Below are 21,277 nucleotides of genomic sequence, written 5' to 3' on the forward strand. Positions count from 1 at the left end.
AGAGTCCTTTCCTCCAGTTTCCAAATATTGAAACAGTAGAAAATGAGTTAGTTCTCTGGAAATAAACATCTTTAAAATACTTCTCATATCATAATGTCACCCTTTTGACTTTGGAACACAGCTTTTATTCTTATGTCTGGATTTGTGTTAAATTAGAAAAAGCTTGTGACTCAAATATTTTCTTACTATTTTTGTACCTTTATGTAATAACATATCAAGATCAAATATCTTGTAATATTAAACTTATATTAACCAAATCATATGCTATTTTATAGTAAAACTGTTTCCATGGAGGAGTATAGAAGAATGTTAAAACACTTTTAAAATGTTTTATAGATTATTGGTAAATGGTGCTTACTATAATACACATACACACAAAGAATACTTTATTGCCATTCAACTGTTATCAAACTGAAACTAACCTTCACGTTGGGGTTTGGGTGACCATAAAGGGTAAAGCATTCAGTAGCCATCTCACATGTATCTTATCCCAAACTCTTTGAGCATAGAGTTAAAATTATTTATGTAATAAAAAAAAACAGAAATTTATTGTATATAATCATCAATTAAGTCTTTGAGCAAGCATAAGCTAGATCAATTGTGTCATTTTTTGGAATTTTATAATATTTTAAAAATTAAAATATATTCACTCAAGTGAAAAACTTTCATACCAGGAAAATGGATTCATATACATGGGACAATTTTACACCAGTGAAAATGAATGGATGGATGGATGGACGGACAAACAAATGAACAAACTACATCAACACGGGTGACTCTTAGAAAGATGTTGGGGTTAAAAAAATCCAAACGAAGTCATAGTATGATACCACTTTACATAAAGTTCAGAAAAGAAGCAAGCTAGATACAAATGTGGTAAAAATATAAAGGAACAAGGGAATGAGAGATACAAAAATCAAGACAGTCATTACCTGGGGGCAGAGAGGAACCAAGGGAGTTTCAGTGACATCGCTAATATTTTGTTTCTGAAGTTAGGTGGCAGTGTCACAGGCATTTATTTGTTATGAATCTTTCTGCCTTTTGTGTATATTGCTTGTGCTTTCTGGTAAGTATCAGATATTCTAATATAGAAAATTGTTATAAATACCTTCATACTTTTCCTGTTCTTGTTAAAGTTTAAGGCTCTTCCAGGAAAATTCTTTTCTCATTTTGATTAATTTTGATGCTGCAATTGAAGCTTTCTTATAAAATCTTTAAAACATAAAAAGTAATTGTAAATTAAACTAATAAAAATAAGAAGCATTTGTATTTTTAAGTATTTCTAAAAGCAGCATTTGTAATAGCTTAGTTTTATAATTCATTCATATTCTTCTAAACCACGTAAAGCTTCTAGATGCATACAAGTTAGCAGCAAGGACTTGAAATAAAACGAAAAAATAAAAAAGAAAGAAAGAAAGAAAAGAAACAGTAAAAATAAAAACAGAATAACCCTTCCTAGCTTGTGGAGACCCACTTTGAATCAAGCTTTATGTTAATTTTTTTTTTCACTTAAACGAGAACTACCACCATTAATTTTCTTTTGCTAGTTTTCTGAGGTACTTTAGCTCCAAATTCCAAATGAACCAGTCTGTTCCCTAAAGTATTTGCAGTTTCTTCCCGCCCAGCCCACATACTTCCTTCGGCTCAAATGCCTATCAGGTGCTTGTCGCTCCAGTAAAACAATACCCTGTGCAGAAAACGCCGATGTTCATGTTGTCCTAGCTATAAAACAGGCCTTCCATCTGGACGACTTAGCCCTGTCTCACTCGTGGTCCTGGAGGTCTCTTTCTAGGGACCACTTCCGTTCGAGCAGTTTCCCTTTGCTCTCCTAGAGTGTCCAATGAGCTGAGCTCATTCAGATGAGCCTCCAGAGAGAGCACGAAGCCCACCTTCACATTCTGGAGGTCTGCCTGGCTGCCTAGGAAACCTTTCTCCTGCTCCGGCACCCCTGGGCTTGATGAACCTCAGGGTGACGGGGGTACAACAGGTTCTGTAGGATTTAGAAATGTAACAGTAATACGTATTCGGAAATGTTTCATTCACTTGGAGAATATCCTCATTTTTCTGTATGTTTACCCTTTAGCAATTGAGTAGATCTGAAGTTCATCTTGTCTGTCTTTTTTTTTTTTAATTAAAGTTTATTGGGGTGACAATGTTAGTAAATTTCAGGTGTACAATTCTGTAATACATCATCTATATATCACATTGTGTGCTCACCACACAGAGTCAGTTCTCCTTCAGTCACCATATATTTGATCCCTTTAAGGACAGGGACAGAAGGAAATGTTCAAATTATCTGAAAAAGCAAACCTTTTCTGTAAAAGGCCAGATAGTAAATATTCTAGGCTTTCTTTGTTGCCTGTATAACTGGGATTTGAGCCAAAAAGGGGGAAAGGGGCATTTCTCGCTGCTAACAGCGTCACAGAAGAGAAAACATTTGGTTGGAGGCTAAGAAAAGATAGTCACCAAAGCAGGAGGCAGTTTCTTAGTGGCCCGTGTAGACACCTAGTAAGTTCGGGAGCTGAACTGGGGGAACAGCGCTCAGGGCCGCCCTGTGGAAGGGGAGGCTCCTCACTGGCTGGATGACGGGTTCCTGGAGGGCATGCCGAGGAAACTGGATGTTTATGTTTTAGAATAGTGGTTTTGAATATGTTTTAGCCTCACAACAAAAGCTGTTTGGGGAGCTCAGCATGTAAAATAGATACCTTTCAGGGTAACACTTCCATTTAATAGAGAATAGGGGATCCAGTCTCTACGGGGCAGCAGCCTCAAAGGGTTCCACAAACCCTCAGGCTCTAAGGAACACCTTTTGCCAACTAGTAGTGTAGGGAACAGTGAGGTGTCTATAAGATGCGGAATCCCACTCTCAGATGTGTTTTCAGAAGGTCACTGGAAGGCAGTGTGTGAGAAAGACGGTCCTGAGGCAGGTGGGACTGGAGGCCGTTGCCGTCGCTCAGAGAAGAGGTGCTGATGATTTGAACTAATAGTAGCAGTGGGAAAAGTGCATTGAAGGAAATACAGTAGAAAACTGTGTTCACAGTTGGATGTACGGAAAGAAGTCATCTGTAATGGTGTTGAGTACCTGGACGGATGGTGGTACAGTTGCAAGTGACAGCAATAATTTGTCTTGTTCTTTGTAGTTCACAACGTGCTTTCACATACTTTACGTCACTCGTTCCCTCGTCACCCCTCAATGTGCTGGTGGTGTAACGGCTGCTGTGAACCTTGATTCTCGTGGGCCTCGTAAGCACTTGACTTTGCTCACTAGTCCTCCTCTTGAAGACTCTTGCCCTCGAACTCTTCGACGTCTCCTGATTTTCATGTATTTCTTTAGTTCTTCTTCCTTTTGTCTTTATACATAGGTATTCCTCAGAGTATCTGGACCTGACTACCCCGTATTTCTCCCTTGCTAATGTTATCCATTATTGTGATTTCATTTATGTCAACGAAGATCTCTTTCACACACATACCCAGTCCTATTTTCTGAACTTTAGTATATTTTTCAGCTCCCTGATAGATGTCACTGACTAACCGTTCATCAGACTTTGTGTCTAATTAATAATCATCTTCCTTCTCTATTTCTTTATTTCCTTTTCTGTTAATGACTGCATTTCTCACGCACCAGGGCTCAAACCTTGAAATTGTGTTTTAATCCTTCCTCCACTTATACCTAACCATTTGTCAGAGTCTGTTCATTCCATCTTCAAAATATCATCAGCCTATATTGCTTCCTATTTGTTGTCACTGTTCTGGTTCAGACCTTATTGTCACTTACCTACATCACTTCAGTAACCCCTAACTTGTCACCTCTCCCTTGGTGTCTGTCACCTCCCATCCATCATATATGTCCCTGCCAGAGTAACTCTGCTAACATATACCCCAGTCACTTTTCTCCTTTGTCTGAATATCTTTACTGAGTCCAAGCTACCAGTACATTAAAGATCATGTTAGTTTTTATGGAACCCAAAGCTACTAGAGTCTAAATGCAACCTTACTTCCTAAACTTACTTTCTATTACTCCCCATTATGTACCCTGCTTTCCAGACAAATTATTCCCTGGTTCTTAACACACACTTCCTATGTTCCACCTCCATCTCTGTCCTCTGTTCCTGTACGTCATCGTTCCCAGTTGCCAAAAATCCAAAACGCTGCGTGGTGAGTAACGTCTTGCCCAGATCTCTGACGTCATCATGTTTCTCCTCTGAACTGCCTGCTGTACCGCTGTAGCTGTCTGATGGCGCTACTCGCCTTCTGTGTGTTATACACATACACTGTGTCCCCTGCCAAACTACCAGCTGGCTTAGGTCATGATTTATTTCTCATTTAGCCCAGCAGTTCTTTCAGCCTTTATCACTGCGCATTATGCACGGTATATGCTGAGCTAATATGTGTAGAAAGGAATAATCCTATCTTATAGCAACTCAGTCAAGTAGGCAGGGCAAGTAACATTAGCCCCTTTGGAAAGGCCAGGAAGCAGGCTTGAAGCGGTTCAGAGATTGCCTGAGGCCTGTGGCTCTGTAGTGCCAGAAAGCTAGCAGAAGCACCACCTTTCCAGGGCCACACTGCACCGCACGGCCTCGCCAAGCAAAGCAGAAGATGTACGTGGTATATGAATTGTGTCAAGGCTTGCCATCTCCGAACTCCAAGCATTAAAGTTTATTATAGAAGTCCTGAACAATGTATGCCTTGTTGTCCTTTCTGAGGATAGTAGTCTTATAAAAACCAGTATATTGATTTTTTTAGAAGTGTGTGTGCATGTGTGTCTGTGTGTTTGTGTTTGTGTACGTACATGTACACAAGAGGAGGAGGAAAAGAGAAAGACAATATTTAGTCAGGTTAGGAAAAGAATCAATAAAAGGGAGCATGTGACAAACAGGAAATACGCGGCAAACTCCAGATCCTGAAAGTCAGGCCAAACCACGTGAAAGGAAACCAATCGTTTGTCTATCTGCTATCACTGATGGCCGCACTTCAAAGAATGACAGCATGCGACTTTGGAAGATCCTTGAAAACTTACCGCTTCACTCTCTAAACACTATCAAAATTTTTCTTTCTTTCCTAGAAGTCATTATTTCCTTCCTAGAAATCATTATTTTTATTTGTTAGTTTCTGGGGTTTTTTAAATGTATATATTTCACTAAAACTTCTTTTTTCTTCCTTTACCAGAAGAAGAAGAAGAGCAGGTACCCACCGATGGGGGGACATCCGCAGAAGCCATGCAAGTTCCCTTGGAGGAAGACGATGAACTGGAGGAGGAGGAAATCATTAATGATGAGAATTTCTTGGGTAAGAGACCATTGGACAGTCCTGAAGCTGAAGAAATGCCTGCCATGAAGCGACCACGACCACTGAGCACGAAAGGGGACGCCCTGGATGCAGTATTATTGGAAGCTCGAGAGCCACTCAGCTCCATAAATCCCCAAAAGATCCCACCGATGCTTTCCCCAGTCCACGTCCAGGACAGTACGGACCTCGCCCCTCTTTCACCTGAGCCACCCATGTTAGCTCCAGTTGCAAAATCACAAATACCAACCGCAAAGCCCTTAGAAACAAAGTCGTTTGCACCTAAAACAAAGACTAAAACTAGTTCTCCAGGACAGAAGACTAAATCGCCGAAAACCACTCAGTCACCAGCAATGGTCGGAAGTCCTATTCGGTCACCAAAACCTATGTCCAAAGAAAAGAAATCCCCGGGACGGTCTAAGAGCCCCAGAAGTCCCAAGAGCCCCAAGGCTGTGACCCATGTCCCCCAAGCACCTGTCAGACCCGAGACGCCGAACAGGATCCTTTCAGCTACAGCAAGTGAGAAGATGAGCAAAGAGGCTCTGCAGGTCGCACACGTGCACACACCGCCTGATGCTGTGAAGCTGAACAGTGAGAACCAGCCGAGAAAGGCCGTCGTGACTGACAAAACCATCGACGCGTCCATCGATGCCGTCATTGCACGAGCTTGTGCCGAAAGAGAGCCAGACCCTTTCGAGTTCTCCTCTGGCTCCGAGTCAGAAGGGGACATTTTCACCAGCCCGAAGCGAATTTCAGGCTCAGAATGTACGACTCCAAAAGCTTCCACTTCCTCCAATAACTTTCCCAAGTCAGGATCCACTCCTCTGCCTCTTTCAGGCGGAACATCAAGTTCTGACAATTCCTGGACAATGGACGCCTCCATCGATGAGGTTGTCCGGAAGGCAAAACTGGGAACAGCGTCCAACGTGCCCCTCAGCTTTCCTTACCTCTCCTCTCCCTCAGTCTCTCCTCCCACGCCCGAACCTCTGCACAAGCTGTACGAGGAGAAGACCAAACTGCCCTCCTCAGCGGACGTCAAGAAGAAGTTGAAGAAGGAACTGAAGACGAAAATGAAGAAGAAAGAGAAGCAGAGAGATCGGGAGAGGGAAAGAGACAAAAACAAGGACAAAAGTAAAGAGAAGGAAAAAGTGAAAGAGAAAGAAAAGGAAGCCAGCAAGGAAACCAAGTATCCGTGGAAGGAATTCCTGAGAGATGACGAGTCGGACCCCTACAAGTTTAAAATAAAAGAATTTGCAGAGACCGATTCCAAAGTGCGATTGAAAGATGGCCTGGTGAGGAAGGAGAAAGAGAAGCATAAAGATAAGAAGAAAGACAGAGAAAAGGGCAGGAAAGATAAAGACAAGCGAGACAAAGACAGAGTTAAAGACAAGGGGCGAGAGGATAAGGTGAAAGTGGCCGCAGCGCCCCTGGTCCTGCCCCCCAAGGACATGGCCCTGCCCCTGTTCAGCCCCTCCGCAGCCGTGAGAATCCCCGCCTTGCTGCCCTCCTTGTCGCCCAAGTTGTTTGAAGACAAGGAGAAACCGAAGGAGAAAGAAAGGAAAAAGGACAAGAAGGAGAAGAAGAAAAAGAAAGAGAAAGAGAAGGAAAAGGAGAAGAAAGAGAAGGAACGGGAGAAAGAGAAGAGAGAGAGAGAGAAGAGAGAGAAAGAAAAGGAGAAACACAAGCATGAAAAAGTAAGCAGTTTCTCATTTTTGGCCCTCTCTGAACAAAGTCCTATTGACAAACGCAGGGACACACAGCCAGCAATTATATCTGTCCTTTGGATGCAAATCACCCATAACGTCACTGAAATATGTGTGTAATGGGTTACAAATTTTCATTTTCATTCTAAACCCATAAGCATGTAATCCAGCCCCCTCTAAACTGGAAAGTGTTAACAGTTCATAGCCTAAGCAGAGTCTAATCATAGACTGTAAGCTGTCTGTTAGTTGCACTAGTCTCTGGCAGTTTTAAAAAACCTGTAATCTTGAACTGTGAATCGTATTTGTGTAATTCTCAAGTCTACGACGTACTATTTTGTACCCAAATGTTGGCTACCCGGAAAAGACAGCTTCCATTTTTCTAAGTGCATGAACACCATGGCACTATTCTAAGAGGTTAGCGAGGGCCGTGGAGTCCTTCCTTACGCAGTCGTTTTCTTTTTGGCGAGCCATTTTTGCAAGTATGTAAGGTTATGGCTGTCTGCTACTTTCTGTAGCATCTCTTACCCTTCTGTTTTCTGCTTTAATAAGATTAGGACATGTTTCTGAGTATCTGGGCTGATCTGGCAGCCTGGCTGGTGGGCAGAAAATAATTCCAAATATTTTACAATGTACAGAAAATATTCCAAATATTTTACTACTTCCAGAGAGTACAGCCAAAGCAGCTGCTATGCATCCTGCAGCTTTGTAGAAACTAGGACCTCGGTCCTTTGGTCACGGGAGGTGACCTCTGCTTCTATGGCTTTGCTCTTCGGCCCATGGCTCTTTGGATTACTGTGGTTGACGGGTTGATTTGAAATTTTCTTTTAAACCTTCTTAAAAAGTATCCAAGTGTCCATGGTACCATACCTACAGATGAATTCCCAGAGACCTTTCCTCTGACCTCTAGACACAATCCTGTTTGAGGTTGGCTGCAAAATAATACACAGTAATTTTTTCCACATAATAGAATATGTGTTTGGCCTACAGCACATTCATTACCAATACTTTTGCAATATTTTCAATTTCAAACCTACCTAGAATTAGTTGAGCAGACAAGAAGTGATGGCAACTCTCACATTTTTCTGCCAAACTTTATTCTTTCTCTAATAAATAGCACATGGCTGTTCTAAAATATGAAGGAGGAGAATGGAGATTCTGATATTAATAACTAAACATCGGCAAGCTAACAAGACACAAAAACCCAACTCTTATTTCCATTTTAAAAATCATTTTATTGTGACGTTATTTTTAGGTAGTAGCTGACACTTCCACGACTCTTATTTTCTCCCCCTCGCACACCCGTGACCTAAGTCCAGTAGGTATTGTTATCAGCATGTGCCGATGAGAAATTGAGCCAAGAGAGTGACTTGTCCAAGTCAAGGTCACACAGCCAGCAAAAGCCAGGTCATGTACACACAGATATACTTCACGTTTCAGAGTGTTTACTGCTAGACATCTTGCCTGGCAGCAGTTAGTCACTTATCCATCGTGTACCTGGTAACTTGGCAGCGGAGCCCTCAGCAAATCAAACAGGGTACTGTTGCTTTCATCACCATCTTAACTTTGGAAAGTCAGTGGAGCTGTTTCAACGGCCATTATGAATTTGAGTAAAGCCCATCAGATTAGCTTGGTAACAGCAGTCCGTGCCTTTCCTCAGCATCTACCTGACTTTGGGAAAGAAAAACGCCTTGGCTGGAGGCAAAGGCTCAGTTCCGAGTTGGACAGATTCCCCCTAACAGAAGCCTACAAGTCCTTGTGTCAGCTTTGATGGGTTATAGATTGGGTAAATGACAAAAGGTACAAAATTACAAAGTCAGGTATCTTATAAGGTCTTTAAAAATAGTAAACAATTATTAGAGTTAAACCTGAGTTCAAATCCTGGCTTTTTTAGCTGGGTGAAATTGGGCAGGTTACTTTTGTGTGGGGTAAATGAGGGAACCCCCTGAGATGTGCTTAGTGCTGTGTGTCTGGCACGTAGGTAAATGCTCAGTAAGTGGAGATGATGGTGATGGTGCTGGCAAGTGTTACTCCATTTTGAACCAACCCCTAAAAGGTACAAACCTAGAGTTTGCTACTTCATTGGACTGTACAAGCTAACTTATGTATGACAGGGTGAGTCCGCTATAGTTACGGCGTTTAAAAATGATTTCTGCTTCCTTGGCATTCTTTTAAATTTGAGCTTTTTATGTAGCTAGGGACGGATAAAAGCTAGTGCAACCCATGGACATGCCATCGACCATAGTTTGGACTATCACCACCACTAGAAGAAATTGAGATATTAACTTAAATACTGACTTCTTTTTCAACCCCACTTAACCACACACCCCCCGCCCCCCAAGTGTCAAGCCGTATGAGTTAATGAAAGTAGACCCCGATTTGGGTTACATGTGATCTAAGAAATCTGTTACATATCCACAGAAGAAAGACAACAAGAGTAAGTCAAAATGAGTCGTATCTAAGCTGCCCCCAAGAAAATGTCTTCCATCAAAAGAACGCGGGCCACAGTCTCCTTCTTTCTTCTTCTCATCCCGACCAGCTCATAGGAACAACTCTCACAGACATTGACCCAGAGCAGCCAGCAAGGGCATTGTTTTAATAAAAGAAAATGATCCCCTCTAGTTAGTTTCCTACCTGTAAGGTTTTCACCAGCCACACCCACGTTTGTCAGTACAAGAACCAGTAACAGTACCATTCATTAAATGGGGGTCTGTGTGGAATCCTCAGGTACTTCATCTTTGAAGTAGGGGTGTAATAATCACACTTTTTTAAAAGCAGCAGAACAGTAACAGTTAACATTTATTGAGTAATTACTATACGCTAAACACCATGCTAAATACTGTGTATAACTTTAATTCCTTATCACAACTCTGTAAGGTGGTCACTATAATTATTATCACTTTAATGAGAAATTGGACTTAGAGAGATTAATAAACATGCCACGATCATACTCCCAGGAAGAGATTGAACAGGAGGCACCCTTTCAGCCCAGGCCGTCAGATGCCATAACTGATGTTAACCGCTGCACCCGCCTACACTGAATAAAAAATGGATTAAGAGGAACAGTGTATGCAAGGCACCTGGTTCCGTGATGGGCCATCAGAAGGAAAAGTTCTTCCAGTGGTGGTGATAGTCCAAACTATGGTGATTTATGCACAGTCTCTCCGTCCCCCTTTATGGGCAATAATGTGTATTGGTCAAGGTTAGAGTCTGGTCTTTCACCTTTTAAAATAGAACCAAACTTTTTGTGGACAACATATTAAGAGCAATTATGTTGAGCAGTCTCAAACCATCACCATAATGGCTTTCAGCAGTGATGAACCTAACAGTACATTTCAGAGCAGTTTAAAATTTTCATTTGTGTTTGTGTCAGTGTGTGGATCGCATGACTTAATTTATGAACCATGGATCTTTGAGGTCTAAATGAATGTTACAGGATGACTTTAATTAAAATTTACTCTTAGTTTTTTAAGTTTTTTTTTTTTGGAAGGAGGATCACCGTTAAAAAATAAATAAGAAATGTCAACTATAAGTGAAAAAAAATGTTTAAGTAAATAAATAAGGAAACATCTCATTTATGTTAGTGGAATCCAACGTTGTACATATAATCTTATATAGAAGATAAACCAAAATCCATTCGTCATACTTGGAAATATGTCTTTATGCTCTTAGTTGAGTATAATCTAAGAAGTCACGGTAGGGTTTCACCCCCAAAATGATGAAGTCACAAGCTGTAAATCAATAAGCCTAGTGCTGGCCCACAGAGCAAGGGCTTTGGCAGTCAGACTGGGCTCTAAATTCAGCTCCACCACTCATTGGGTACCCACCAGCCTCCCCCAGCCGCTCTGACCCTCTGCTTCCTTCACTGTCTCTTTCCTCCCACTGAACACTGGGAAAGAGTGTTATTAGAAAGTATGGTTTACCTCTGCCTAAAAGCAATGGTTTCATACCTTCTCTAAGAGTATTTTGGCTTAGTAGGCCTTCTCTTCTGCCTTGTCATAGGAAACAACACAAATTTGTGTCATTTAAGATGAGTAGATAATGATAACAACTCAGAATTTTCTTACAGCTAACCAATAATGTTAATAATCAACCCACAGACGACAGATTTGCTTGTAATGGAAAGCTCATTGATTCTATAAAGGATTCCGCAAATTTTTATCCTACTGATTGATGAATTGATTCTATTTGAGCTAGCATCAGCTATTGAATGAACTAACCCAGATAGTAATAAATGATATTAGCAACTTCCGCTTTCTGAGTGTATGCACTTGGTACTTGCCAGACCTGGCCAGAATTCAGTAATTAATCCTCCCAGCAGCTCTGCGGGTTTGGTGCTGTTGCCCCTATATACAACTTAAGAAAAACAGAAAGGTTGAGGAACTCGCCGTAGTTCATGCATGGAAGAGCTGTGACTTAGCCCACATCCCTCAGAGCCAAGCCTGTGTCCCATTGCCCAACGAGGCCTTCTCAGGCCAGCCACCTGACAGAAGCTGATGAGAGGGTAAGCATGGCTTCACACTCCAGAGCAAGGTGACATAATTTTAGAAAACTTGAGTCCCTGAAGAGACCTCGAAGAGCTGTTCAACTGCCATATTTTAAGGAGCAGGCATTGGAGGCCCTCAAAACTCTAATGACCTCTGTGATCAAACAGTTAAAAATGTTGAATGTTTCTTTCATCTATCCCCAAATCCCTTTGTATTTGTCCCCAAATGATCTTTTATTGAACTTAAAACAGTTTGTTCTTTAGAGAATGATAGTCTTACTGGTTTGTGCCTTTAACAAAAGGTTGTCATCGTTTTCCCTTCTATTTAAAGTAATGTCTCATTTCCAGTCTTCTCATCATCTTTCATAATTAACAAGTGAAATAAAGGGTTTTTGGTCAATAAAATAACCCAGTAAAAAGGGGAAATATTCCCTTCCTGTTTCTTATGGCTGTGTTACAAGAGGAAATCAGTAACTAATATTCAGTAATAATATTTAAATGAGTATGTTTGAATTTATAGTTCACCAAAGGCCATCTCCAAGTCTTCATATGAATGGACGCTGAGCGCTAATGAAAGCCTGAGTTCTAGTTCATTCATCCTTGCGGATTCCACTTGTTATACTTGACCACAAAAGCAGCTCTCCTTCCTGCCTGTCTTTTTAATATTTTAAACAGTGTATTAGTGTTTAGTTAGACTATATTTCTAAATGAAAATAATGTAAAGACCGCAATTGCTAAGAAAGACAAAAAGATGGTTACCAGTTATCATAGTTGAGCATCCGTAATGGTAGGTTATTAAATTTGGCTTTTCGTCAGTACTATTTCTGGGTATTTTTCTGATAGGCCAGTATAGATGGGAATCTCAACTAGTGCTGGCAGAGCTTGCTGCTACCCTACTTAGCACACACATACGGGGTTTTCTTTAATGAAAGAAGTTGAACATTAAAAAAAATAGAAAATAAAAACTTGGCTAGATTATATTGACAAAGCTGCCCATTACCTTTGCAGAAAGTCCCTGTCAGAAGATAAACTTTAAAGCTGGAATGCATGAAAGAGTTCCAAGATAGAATTTAAATTTAAACTGATTCTTTATAGATAAGCTTTTTAAAAATCCACCTCTTTGCTTCAAGTCAGGATTTTAAAAATAAATTTCCCCTTTAAATCTCTTGAGCGATTTTCATTTTTTGCAAGGCCGCACTGCTGGTGTCCTGGAAAAATGGAGAGTTAGAGCTTTATCAGTTGGTGCCCTGAGGTATGTGGCAAAGAAGCTAAATCCTTGAAGATTAGCAAAAAAAATGCAACACATGGCAATAAGGGGCTTATATGACTACTAGTATTAGTTCAGGTGAAAGAAGTATTGCTTATACATAAAACTGGACAAATCCACTGACAATGTATTTTTAGTTAGCTACAAAGGAGTCTTATATTACTGGACTTTGCCTCTTTGGTGAATTGGGAAGCTTATAATCCACTGTAAATGCTCTTCTGTGAGCCCCAATTCTCAGCATCTCTAAAGTGCTGTTCTCTTATTTTAACCCTTAGAATCTCATGTTGTCCCCAGGTCTGGGCTTCATGCCCTTAAAAGGTGGCATTCGTCATATTGTTTAAATAATTGAAGTAATTGTCATTTAGTTTGTGGCTTTCTGGAAAGAACACACGAGAGGTTGTTTTATGATTGTAGAAAACTTTTTATTTTGGTAGGCATCTGGATAAAGTTAATGTAACCAAAAGTCTGGTCAGAAATTTTTATTTAGAAGTACTTCCCATATCTATATTATTAGCGTCCTCATTAACCTTTCTCAATACTTGCTTGAATTTTATCTTTTAAGTTAAAATCTGTTTTAATGTCTTTAACAATGAAATTAAAGTATTTGATGTCCTGGTTTGTCTGGGACAGTCCAGTTTGCACCTGTTATGTGCTGTAAATAATAGTGCCCGCTTTCACTCTCAAAGGTGTCGCTGTTTGGATGGTATGGTCATCCTCGTTACTGGTAAAACTTTGAGCTGAGGTAACAGGTTCTAAATCATTTATTAACTCAACAGATTTACTAAATATATGTTGTCTTCAGGGCACATTTATACCATTTTTAATCTGATTTATAAAATGTATCTCCATTTTTGTTTGCTTATTTTCTTTATATAGAGTGTCATTTAACTTTTTTTTATCCTTTGTCATAAATAGACCATGTCTTGATTCTTTTGCCCTGCCAAGCCACTTAAGACAGCGTCAAAAACCCGACCAAGCTTAGGTGTGTGGTAGTGAGGTCAAAGTTCATCTCAATTTCCATATCAACTAGTTAGCCTTCCATAGAGAAAAACATGTTTCACAACCAACCCTAGCCATCTCACAAGTACATGTCAGTCATCATAAAATACATTGACAGAGAAAGTGAACAGCTCCACGCAAGACATCAGCATTGCCAGAAAAAAATGACTCAGTGTGTGGCAAAGAGTCGAGGAGCTGTATGGTAGCAGCGGATGAATTTGGTGTCAGGAGCCCTGGACTGAGACTGTCTGGTTACTCACTGGTACCTCTGGGCAAACCACTTACTCTGCCTGAGCCCTCCATACTTGGGGATGCTGATACCTCCCACACCTACCTTATGGAGGGTTGTGAAGATTACATTGAATCGTGTGGATGGGATGCACTTTGTAAAGGACTGTACAAGTGTGAGGTATAATTGTGGTGTAGAATGGTCATAGAAATGGACCACATGTACAGAGTGAAGCATAATAATAGTAAAGTATATTTTTAAGGGTATAGCAGCAAACAGCCTTATTTTTAAATAAAGCTTAAGAAAGGGTTATTTAAATGCTTAAATAATAGTACTGTGGGTTGAAGGAGCGAGAAATATAACTCTCAATACCTCATCACTTATGAGTATGTGACCCTAAAATTTTTTAGAATTGAATAAATCTAAGAATTTTATTTAATTTTCCATTCGTTGAATCAAAAAAAAAAAAAAAAAAACTATTCTAGTTTTACTATTTGTGTAACCTTAGAGCAGAAAAGGGAAAGGAAATGGAAAAGAAAGGACAAATGATTGCTTTTTGATCAGTTTCCCTGTAAAGTGGAAACCATAATATGTACCACACATGTTTGTTACAAAACCTAAATGAGAACACCTGAAAAATAACCAAGCACAATGCCTGGCACATAGTTAGTGGTTTATAAATGTGTGTTTGTTTTGGATATACTTGTTTGTCATCCCAAAGATAGTACTGGAAGGTGAGAAAAACACAGAAGCCTTAATAGTTTACAAAATAGACCAGAGCACTCTAATTTGGTTAGATGTGGATGGAACTCTGTACAAACAAAAAGAACCAAAAAAAAAAAAAAGAAAAGAAAAAAAGGAGAAAGTGAACTAGTTGTACATGGGTCTTGCTCTGCCCCCACCCCAGTGACCCTTGATCCCCTAGGGCCCTGAGGAAAACCACTGGACTGGACTGTCCAAAGAACTTGGCAAATGAAGGAGCCATCTGCCAGAAGTGAGACCGTCAGGAGGAGCAGGGTTTTGTGGGGAAGTTGATAAGTTAAAGTTTAGATATGATGAGATGAAATAGACATAAGATACATAGCTGAAAATGTTCAGTGGGCAACATTCTGTTTTGGCCTGAGGTTCAATCAGTGCCAGTCTGGGGGCAGAGTTTGAACACATGACATATTTAACACTTACAATTAAAACTATGGACATGAATGAGATCACTGAAGAAATTGTAGAATGACAAGAGGAGAGGACCAAGTAAGGTCAGTCCCAAGTAGAGGATTTTGTAAAGGAGAGGAGAGAGCATAGCAAGATCTATAATGCAAAACCATGCTGAGACATGAGGAAATAGTGTCCAGAAAAAGTGATTTTAGTGGCAATGTTGGGGCTGAAAGTAGATTGGAGTGGGTTGAGGAATCAGTGAATTGGAGACTGAAAAATGTGAGAGGTTGTTGGCTGGAGATTAAAGAGAAGGTAGTTTTTTTCAAAAGATAGAGTCAAGCACATTTAAAAACTAGATGAAAGTAGTGAATGGAACTGAGAAGTTGAAAATGCTGTAAATAAAAAAGCTAATGGATGGAGGAGGGTTCGTTAGAAGACAGGAGGAGATGGATTCTAGTGTAATTGGGGATGCAGAGAGGTGCGTGGGGAGTTGAGAGGCCTCCTGCCTAGTGGTCGAAGTCTTAGATCTTGATGTAACAATGGATTAAAAATAAACTTTGGAAGGGGACAGGTAAAAGCATATGAAAACAACGTGCAATATATTATAGGAGGTCTGACAATTAAGTTCACGTACTTGTCAGACCTATGACACAATACATTGAGTATTATGTTACATATTCACCCTCCTTTAAAACCACCAAGCTGTTTCATGATGAATTAATTCTCAAGTTTGAACTAGATAATCAGTGGCTTGCGACTAGTTGTCATAGTGACTAGCAGTGTGTATACAATAGTACCCGAGACCGGGGATATTAAGTCCCTGGCAGTGCCTGGGACAGTCCCGTTCAACAAAGAACCGCCCCACCAAAAATGGCAATAAAACCCCTGTTGAAAACGCTGATAGATAATAATTTGGATTGTATAGTCAAAATATTTATTACACCGTAGGATCTTCAGACCCAGAATTGTGAAAAACCCTGTTAACATCCTACTTAATTTGTATATTCCCTTTCTGGCTCTTAGCTCAAATATTTGTGAGATACTTTTTAGGAGCCATTACCTTCACCACAAATCCTTTCTAAAACTATATATGTTTTTTCTTTTCCAATGTTTCAGATCTTTGTACTGTTAACCAAAAAATTGAACAGTTTAATGCTGTAATTACACTTGGTGTTTCAGCTTTCTTGTATGATAGTGCAAATTTAAGGTGAGTTTAATGTTTTTCAAGTTCCATAAATAGATAGATGCCTTTTACCTTATGGTGGAGATATCATTGCATTTTTTTTCTACTCATGGTAGGTCTGGAAACTACTTAAACGCTCCACCAAATGGTCTAGATAATAATTTTTGTTTAAAAAAAAAATGCTATCAGTGAAATTCAAGAAATTATCCAAAACTAAGAAAATACAAAGATAACTGCCACATTTCATTAAAGTGTGTAGAATATCTCAGGATGCCAGGTAGCCTTCAGCTGTTGAGAAACCAAAACATTAGAGAGCCCAGATTATCTTTGCATCTAGCATGTTAACACATTTGAGGCTTAAGCCTGCTTATCTGGTTTGTGGAGATGGGGAAGTAGGCGGTACTTCTGTTGAAAAAAAAAATACATGTTTAACTAGAATGTTCTAACTTCCACAGATAAAAGTGGAGCCAGTTGTTCCAGCCCCAAGTCCAGTTATCCCCAGGTTGACTCTCCGAGTTGGTGCTGGCCAAGACAAGATGTAAGTATAAATGTTTTCAATTAGAATGAAATGAATTGAACTGAATTTTCTCTACACTTTCCCAATGGATTTAGAACTCTACACACCTTTTCCAGGTATGAACACATAAGGTCAAACTTTATTTTGAGAATTCTTCATTTTCAAATTTTTATTGCTTTCTCTTTCAGAGTAAATGCATATTGCTTTATTTAACATATGGGATCCTGTTTTCTTTTCTACTTGTTCTTTTTCTCTTTTTTTAAAGACTAGCACATGATGTTGCTTCTGCCTGGTTTTTCGGTTCTCGTTACCTGAACACTAAGAAACTGTATTGAATAGACTAAATGCCGTATTACACTCAGGCAGATGTAATGTTATATCTTCTCGATATGTATCGTCTGTCACCATAACAAAGAAGAGATTCTCTTCTTTCTCAGATGGTACATGGCTTTATTCTGTACCTATAAAACAAAGATACTGCCAAAACAAAGATACATAATAATAACTGAAGTCTTAATTGTCTGCTTTCTTGTTATTTTTTTATTTTTGTTTTTGTCTTTTGTTAACAGAGAACTGAAAATGTAAACCCTATGTGTACCGTTTGTGTTAATTTTCATGGAATCATCATATCAGCCCACCCTTCTTTAAAGTAAATTAGTTGGCTATGTTTCTTTTATTCGTTTATTAAGTATGAATTAAGGCTTGCAGTGCTCTTACATGTCCCTAATAAGGTGATAAAACATTGATTTTTTTTTGTAAATCATGTTGAGATCATTCTCTTTATTCTAAAATCACACTATATATCATTTAAATGAATTTCATAAGTTAAATGTACAAGTTTACAACCTTGTTTTTTACCAGTAAGCCTGAAAATGGATTAGTTTACATTGCAAACAGTCAAATATTATGTAGAAAATAGGCTTACAGGGTATTTAATTTTCATTTGGTTTTTAACCATAAAAATGAAAGTAGGACCTCTCCATGGATTTATACAATAGGTAGGGTAGACAACAGAAAATATGCTTTGTGTTCTCAGTGGTTCATTCCATCTTAATGTTTGTATTTATTTATGCTGCTGCTCTGTTAATTCCAAATGTAATGCAATGATAAAAGGCCATTATCATTATGATGAATGGTAGGATAGAAGCACATCTGGTCTTCTAGGAGAGTGTATACTCTTTTGAAGACTGAAAGAAGAAAACCCATGTTGTTCGTTCTTTTCTTACCTAAATTATCTGTATAATTTCCACAGTCCTCTTTTTGTTTGTGTCAGTAGAAACCTAGTCAGTGGATGGTAGTATGGCTGACAAGCTTAGACAATGTAACAAAAAGACTGTAGATTCAGCTGTTGTTTAACCAGATACTGGTATGCCTGGTGCCCTCGATCTTACCAACAAAAATTTGAATAAATTTATCCTTATCCCTCAACCAGTAGAGGACAGAGGCTGATGAGCAAGGAAACCCAAGCAGAGTAACTATTAATACCGTCTTCTTGGAAATTCTGCACTTGAACTCATGTCTCTGAGGGGAAGATGTTCTGTTTATCATTCAGCAAATACTTTTCTCCTACCAGTTCATATTTATTCTGTTTGCTCAATAACTCACCATTACTTAGTCTCTACTTCCACACACAAGTTTGGCTTGTGCGTTCCCTTTAGAGAAATAAGGTTTATAAAAAGGGATTGATGATAATAATCATCTCATCCCTCCTTACACATTTCTCAGTCATTCTGTTGACTACTTTTCTCCTCTCAATAAATCGCTCATGCACCTAAGATATTGGAAGATGTGAGGAATAGATCTTATTGTTCTGGAAGAAAAGGTCCAGTATTGGGGAAATGATAATACCCAGACATTCTAGAAAAATTGTGTAACATTATATAACATGTGAACTTGCAGATATTTAGGTAAATAATCCCCATGTTATATGAATAATAATCATTTGACAAAAGTCAGACTCATGGAAATACTTATAATGTATAAGTACTTAAAACAGAATAAATTAAGTAAAATATATTACATTTTAAATTAAAATGAGAGAAAATGAGGCCCAACACAGTAACAGCATGTTATGTAACTTAGTAAAGTTTTTTGTTTGGTTTGTTTTTTTAATCTGAATCAGAGGTCAGCAAACTATGGCTCATGAGCCTAATCCATCCCATGCCTGTTTTTGTATGGCTTGCAAGCTAAGAATAGTTGAGAAAAATTTTAAAGAATAATATTTTATGCCACCTGAAATTAAAAATAATCTCTTACTATAGCATAAAAATACATGGCTTATTTCATTGCAGTGATAATGGGAAAGAGACGGTAGATTCATACAAATGTGCTTTTACTTAGTTTGGACGCACTTGGGGGTGTAATGATACTCTTTTGAAGTGAAATTAATGAGCAGACTAGGATTCAAAAGGGGGGTTGAATAGTCTGGGGAGGGGGTTGTTTATTGGTGAAAAACAGGCATAGAATAGAGTCTTTTGAAATTATAGGAAAAGGAAAAAAGCTTTACAGGGTTCAAATTATACCCTCTCATTGAAAGATCTTTAAGACAATATTTAGTTTCTAAATCTTCTTAAATAAAGAAGTTATGTCTTCTGCCCTTGATCCAGGAAAGTACTTTGAGGTTAGATTATTTCCTCTAGTCTCTGTTATTGTTCCTTGAAGCAAGACAGAGGTACCTTGTGTTTGCCTTGATTGAACGTGCCTGGAAATTATATTCTAAAGGGTCTTGTGGTGGGTCAGTACCTCCTCCTGATAGTGTTAAAATTCAAGGTGACTTTGCAAGCACCTCAAATTCCTTTAGCGTGTACCCCAGTAATGGGTATCCAGAGTTCCCTCAGTCTGTATTGAAGATGACACTAAAATACTAACCTGAAATTACAATATCAACACCTGTAAAGTTGATTGGAGTAGTACCAATGGGAAGAAACAGCACATTCAAGGAAATTGCTAACATACCTGAGTCTGGCCTGACAATCAGGTTTTCCCCGGAACAGTTGCCTATATTGATCAGGAGACTGAGGTTCCGCTTGGACTCGGTGACAAAGAGCATGGCTAGTGTGAGGGAGGGGCGAGTGGCCGCACAGTTGTCGTGTTTTTTGTCATCCCAATCTTCTCATTTACTGAGCTAGTTGGTTTTGAGCAAGTGTAGGCAGAATGGGCTAACTTATGGCATTCATTTATGTGTTCATTCATTCATTCATTCATTCATTCATTCCTATGAACAAAATAGAGCAAATAAGGTGATGGAGTATTTAGGGGCAGGGACTGTTTAGATAGAATTGTGAAGAAAGACATGGAAGAACAGGACCTACAACTTTTCTAAGTTTAAATGTGTGGCTATAATTTATAAAGTTCAAAATTCTGTTAAAGGAGCTTCTCATGAAGATGATTTTAAATACTGGTGAAGTATTAAGAAAAAGTGTAAATATATCTAAAGATCTTGGGGTGAAGAGTGGCAGTTAGGGGAGTAAGCATTCCTCCTCCCTCACATTTCTCAGATGTCCCTTTAATGCTGTCCTCTCACTGGGACTGGAAAGGAAGCTTCTGTCTTCTCTCCGCGTACTCCTTCCCATCTCCCCTTGGGCGGCGCAGCTCTTCTGTCAGTTACATTAGACTGGTCGATGGGCTTACTGTGTTGGAGAAATTGTGAGCGGTGTTTCTGCTATCAGGACATTGCTGCCCTTATTCAATGACCTCATAAGAAAAGTGAATTAATTGGTACGCTTCAAGCACACAATAATGCTCGGTCATTTTTCCAATTAATATCTAATAGCATATTTGATCAAGTGACACAGAATCATTACCGATGCCTTTCAGAGAACGGTATTAATATCAATGACTAAATTTTCTTTTGACTCAGAGGATCACAATAGATAATCTCTTTTACAAATATAACCCCTTTTCCAAAATATGCAAATTATGCTGAAATATTTTCAGTGACCACTTTACTGTTGGCAATTATAGTTTTCTTTCTGCTCAAATTTTTATTTCTAGTGTTAATACAGCCATGAATATTATCAGATTGCTTACAATTCAGAAAATTCTTTCATTGATCAGGTACCTCTCATAGCAGAGGTACTGAAAATGTGATGCTTTCCTTTTCGTGTCAGTAATTTGGGTTTTTGCTCCCATTTACAGAGTTTAGCTTCTGCCTGGGAGGGGGCTTTTTAATGTTTGGGGTATCTAAATTATTTATATATACTATGAAAATGGGAGCAGAAACTTTGCACACTAATCTTGAGAAGCATAAGGATTTGTTTACTCTTCAAAAACAAAATATTTATAGATGTTTTCCTTTTGTGATGCAAACTTTTCGTATTAATATTTTTTGACAGTACAACTAGAAGCAGAGAATAATCATAGGCAATTACAAAATAATCATTTAAAATATTTTTACAAAAATCTATTTTATATTTTTAGATGTAGCCGGACTTAGCCAAAAGACATTTAACAGGGTGAAAC

At 38.9% G+C, this 21,277-nt stretch overlaps 1 protein-coding gene across 2 annotated transcripts in view; it reads left to right on the forward strand.

Moving 5' to 3' along the window:
• Positions 1–21,277, forward strand: part of TAF3 (TATA-box binding protein associated factor 3) — a 145,993-nt gene that overhangs the window by 101,671 nt on the left and 23,045 nt on the right. Inside the window, exons 3-4 of one of the 2 annotated variants that reach the window (XM_019738270.3) lie at positions 5,167–6,977; positions 16,755–16,837. In XM_019738270.3, coding sequence (XP_019593829.2) covers positions 5,167–6,977; positions 16,755–16,837 — 1,894 coding nt within the window. The remainder of the gene's footprint in view (positions 1–5,166; positions 6,978–16,754; positions 16,838–21,277) is intronic. The other variant, XM_074325012.2, reaches the window with a different exon arrangement.

This window comes from Rhinolophus sinicus, chromosome 1 (genome assembly GCF_057876585.1).
Source record: "Rhinolophus sinicus isolate RSI-liver-muscle chromosome 1, RSI-T2T, whole genome shotgun sequence".
Lineage (NCBI taxonomy): Eukaryota > Metazoa > Chordata > Mammalia > Chiroptera > Rhinolophidae > Rhinolophus > Rhinolophus sinicus.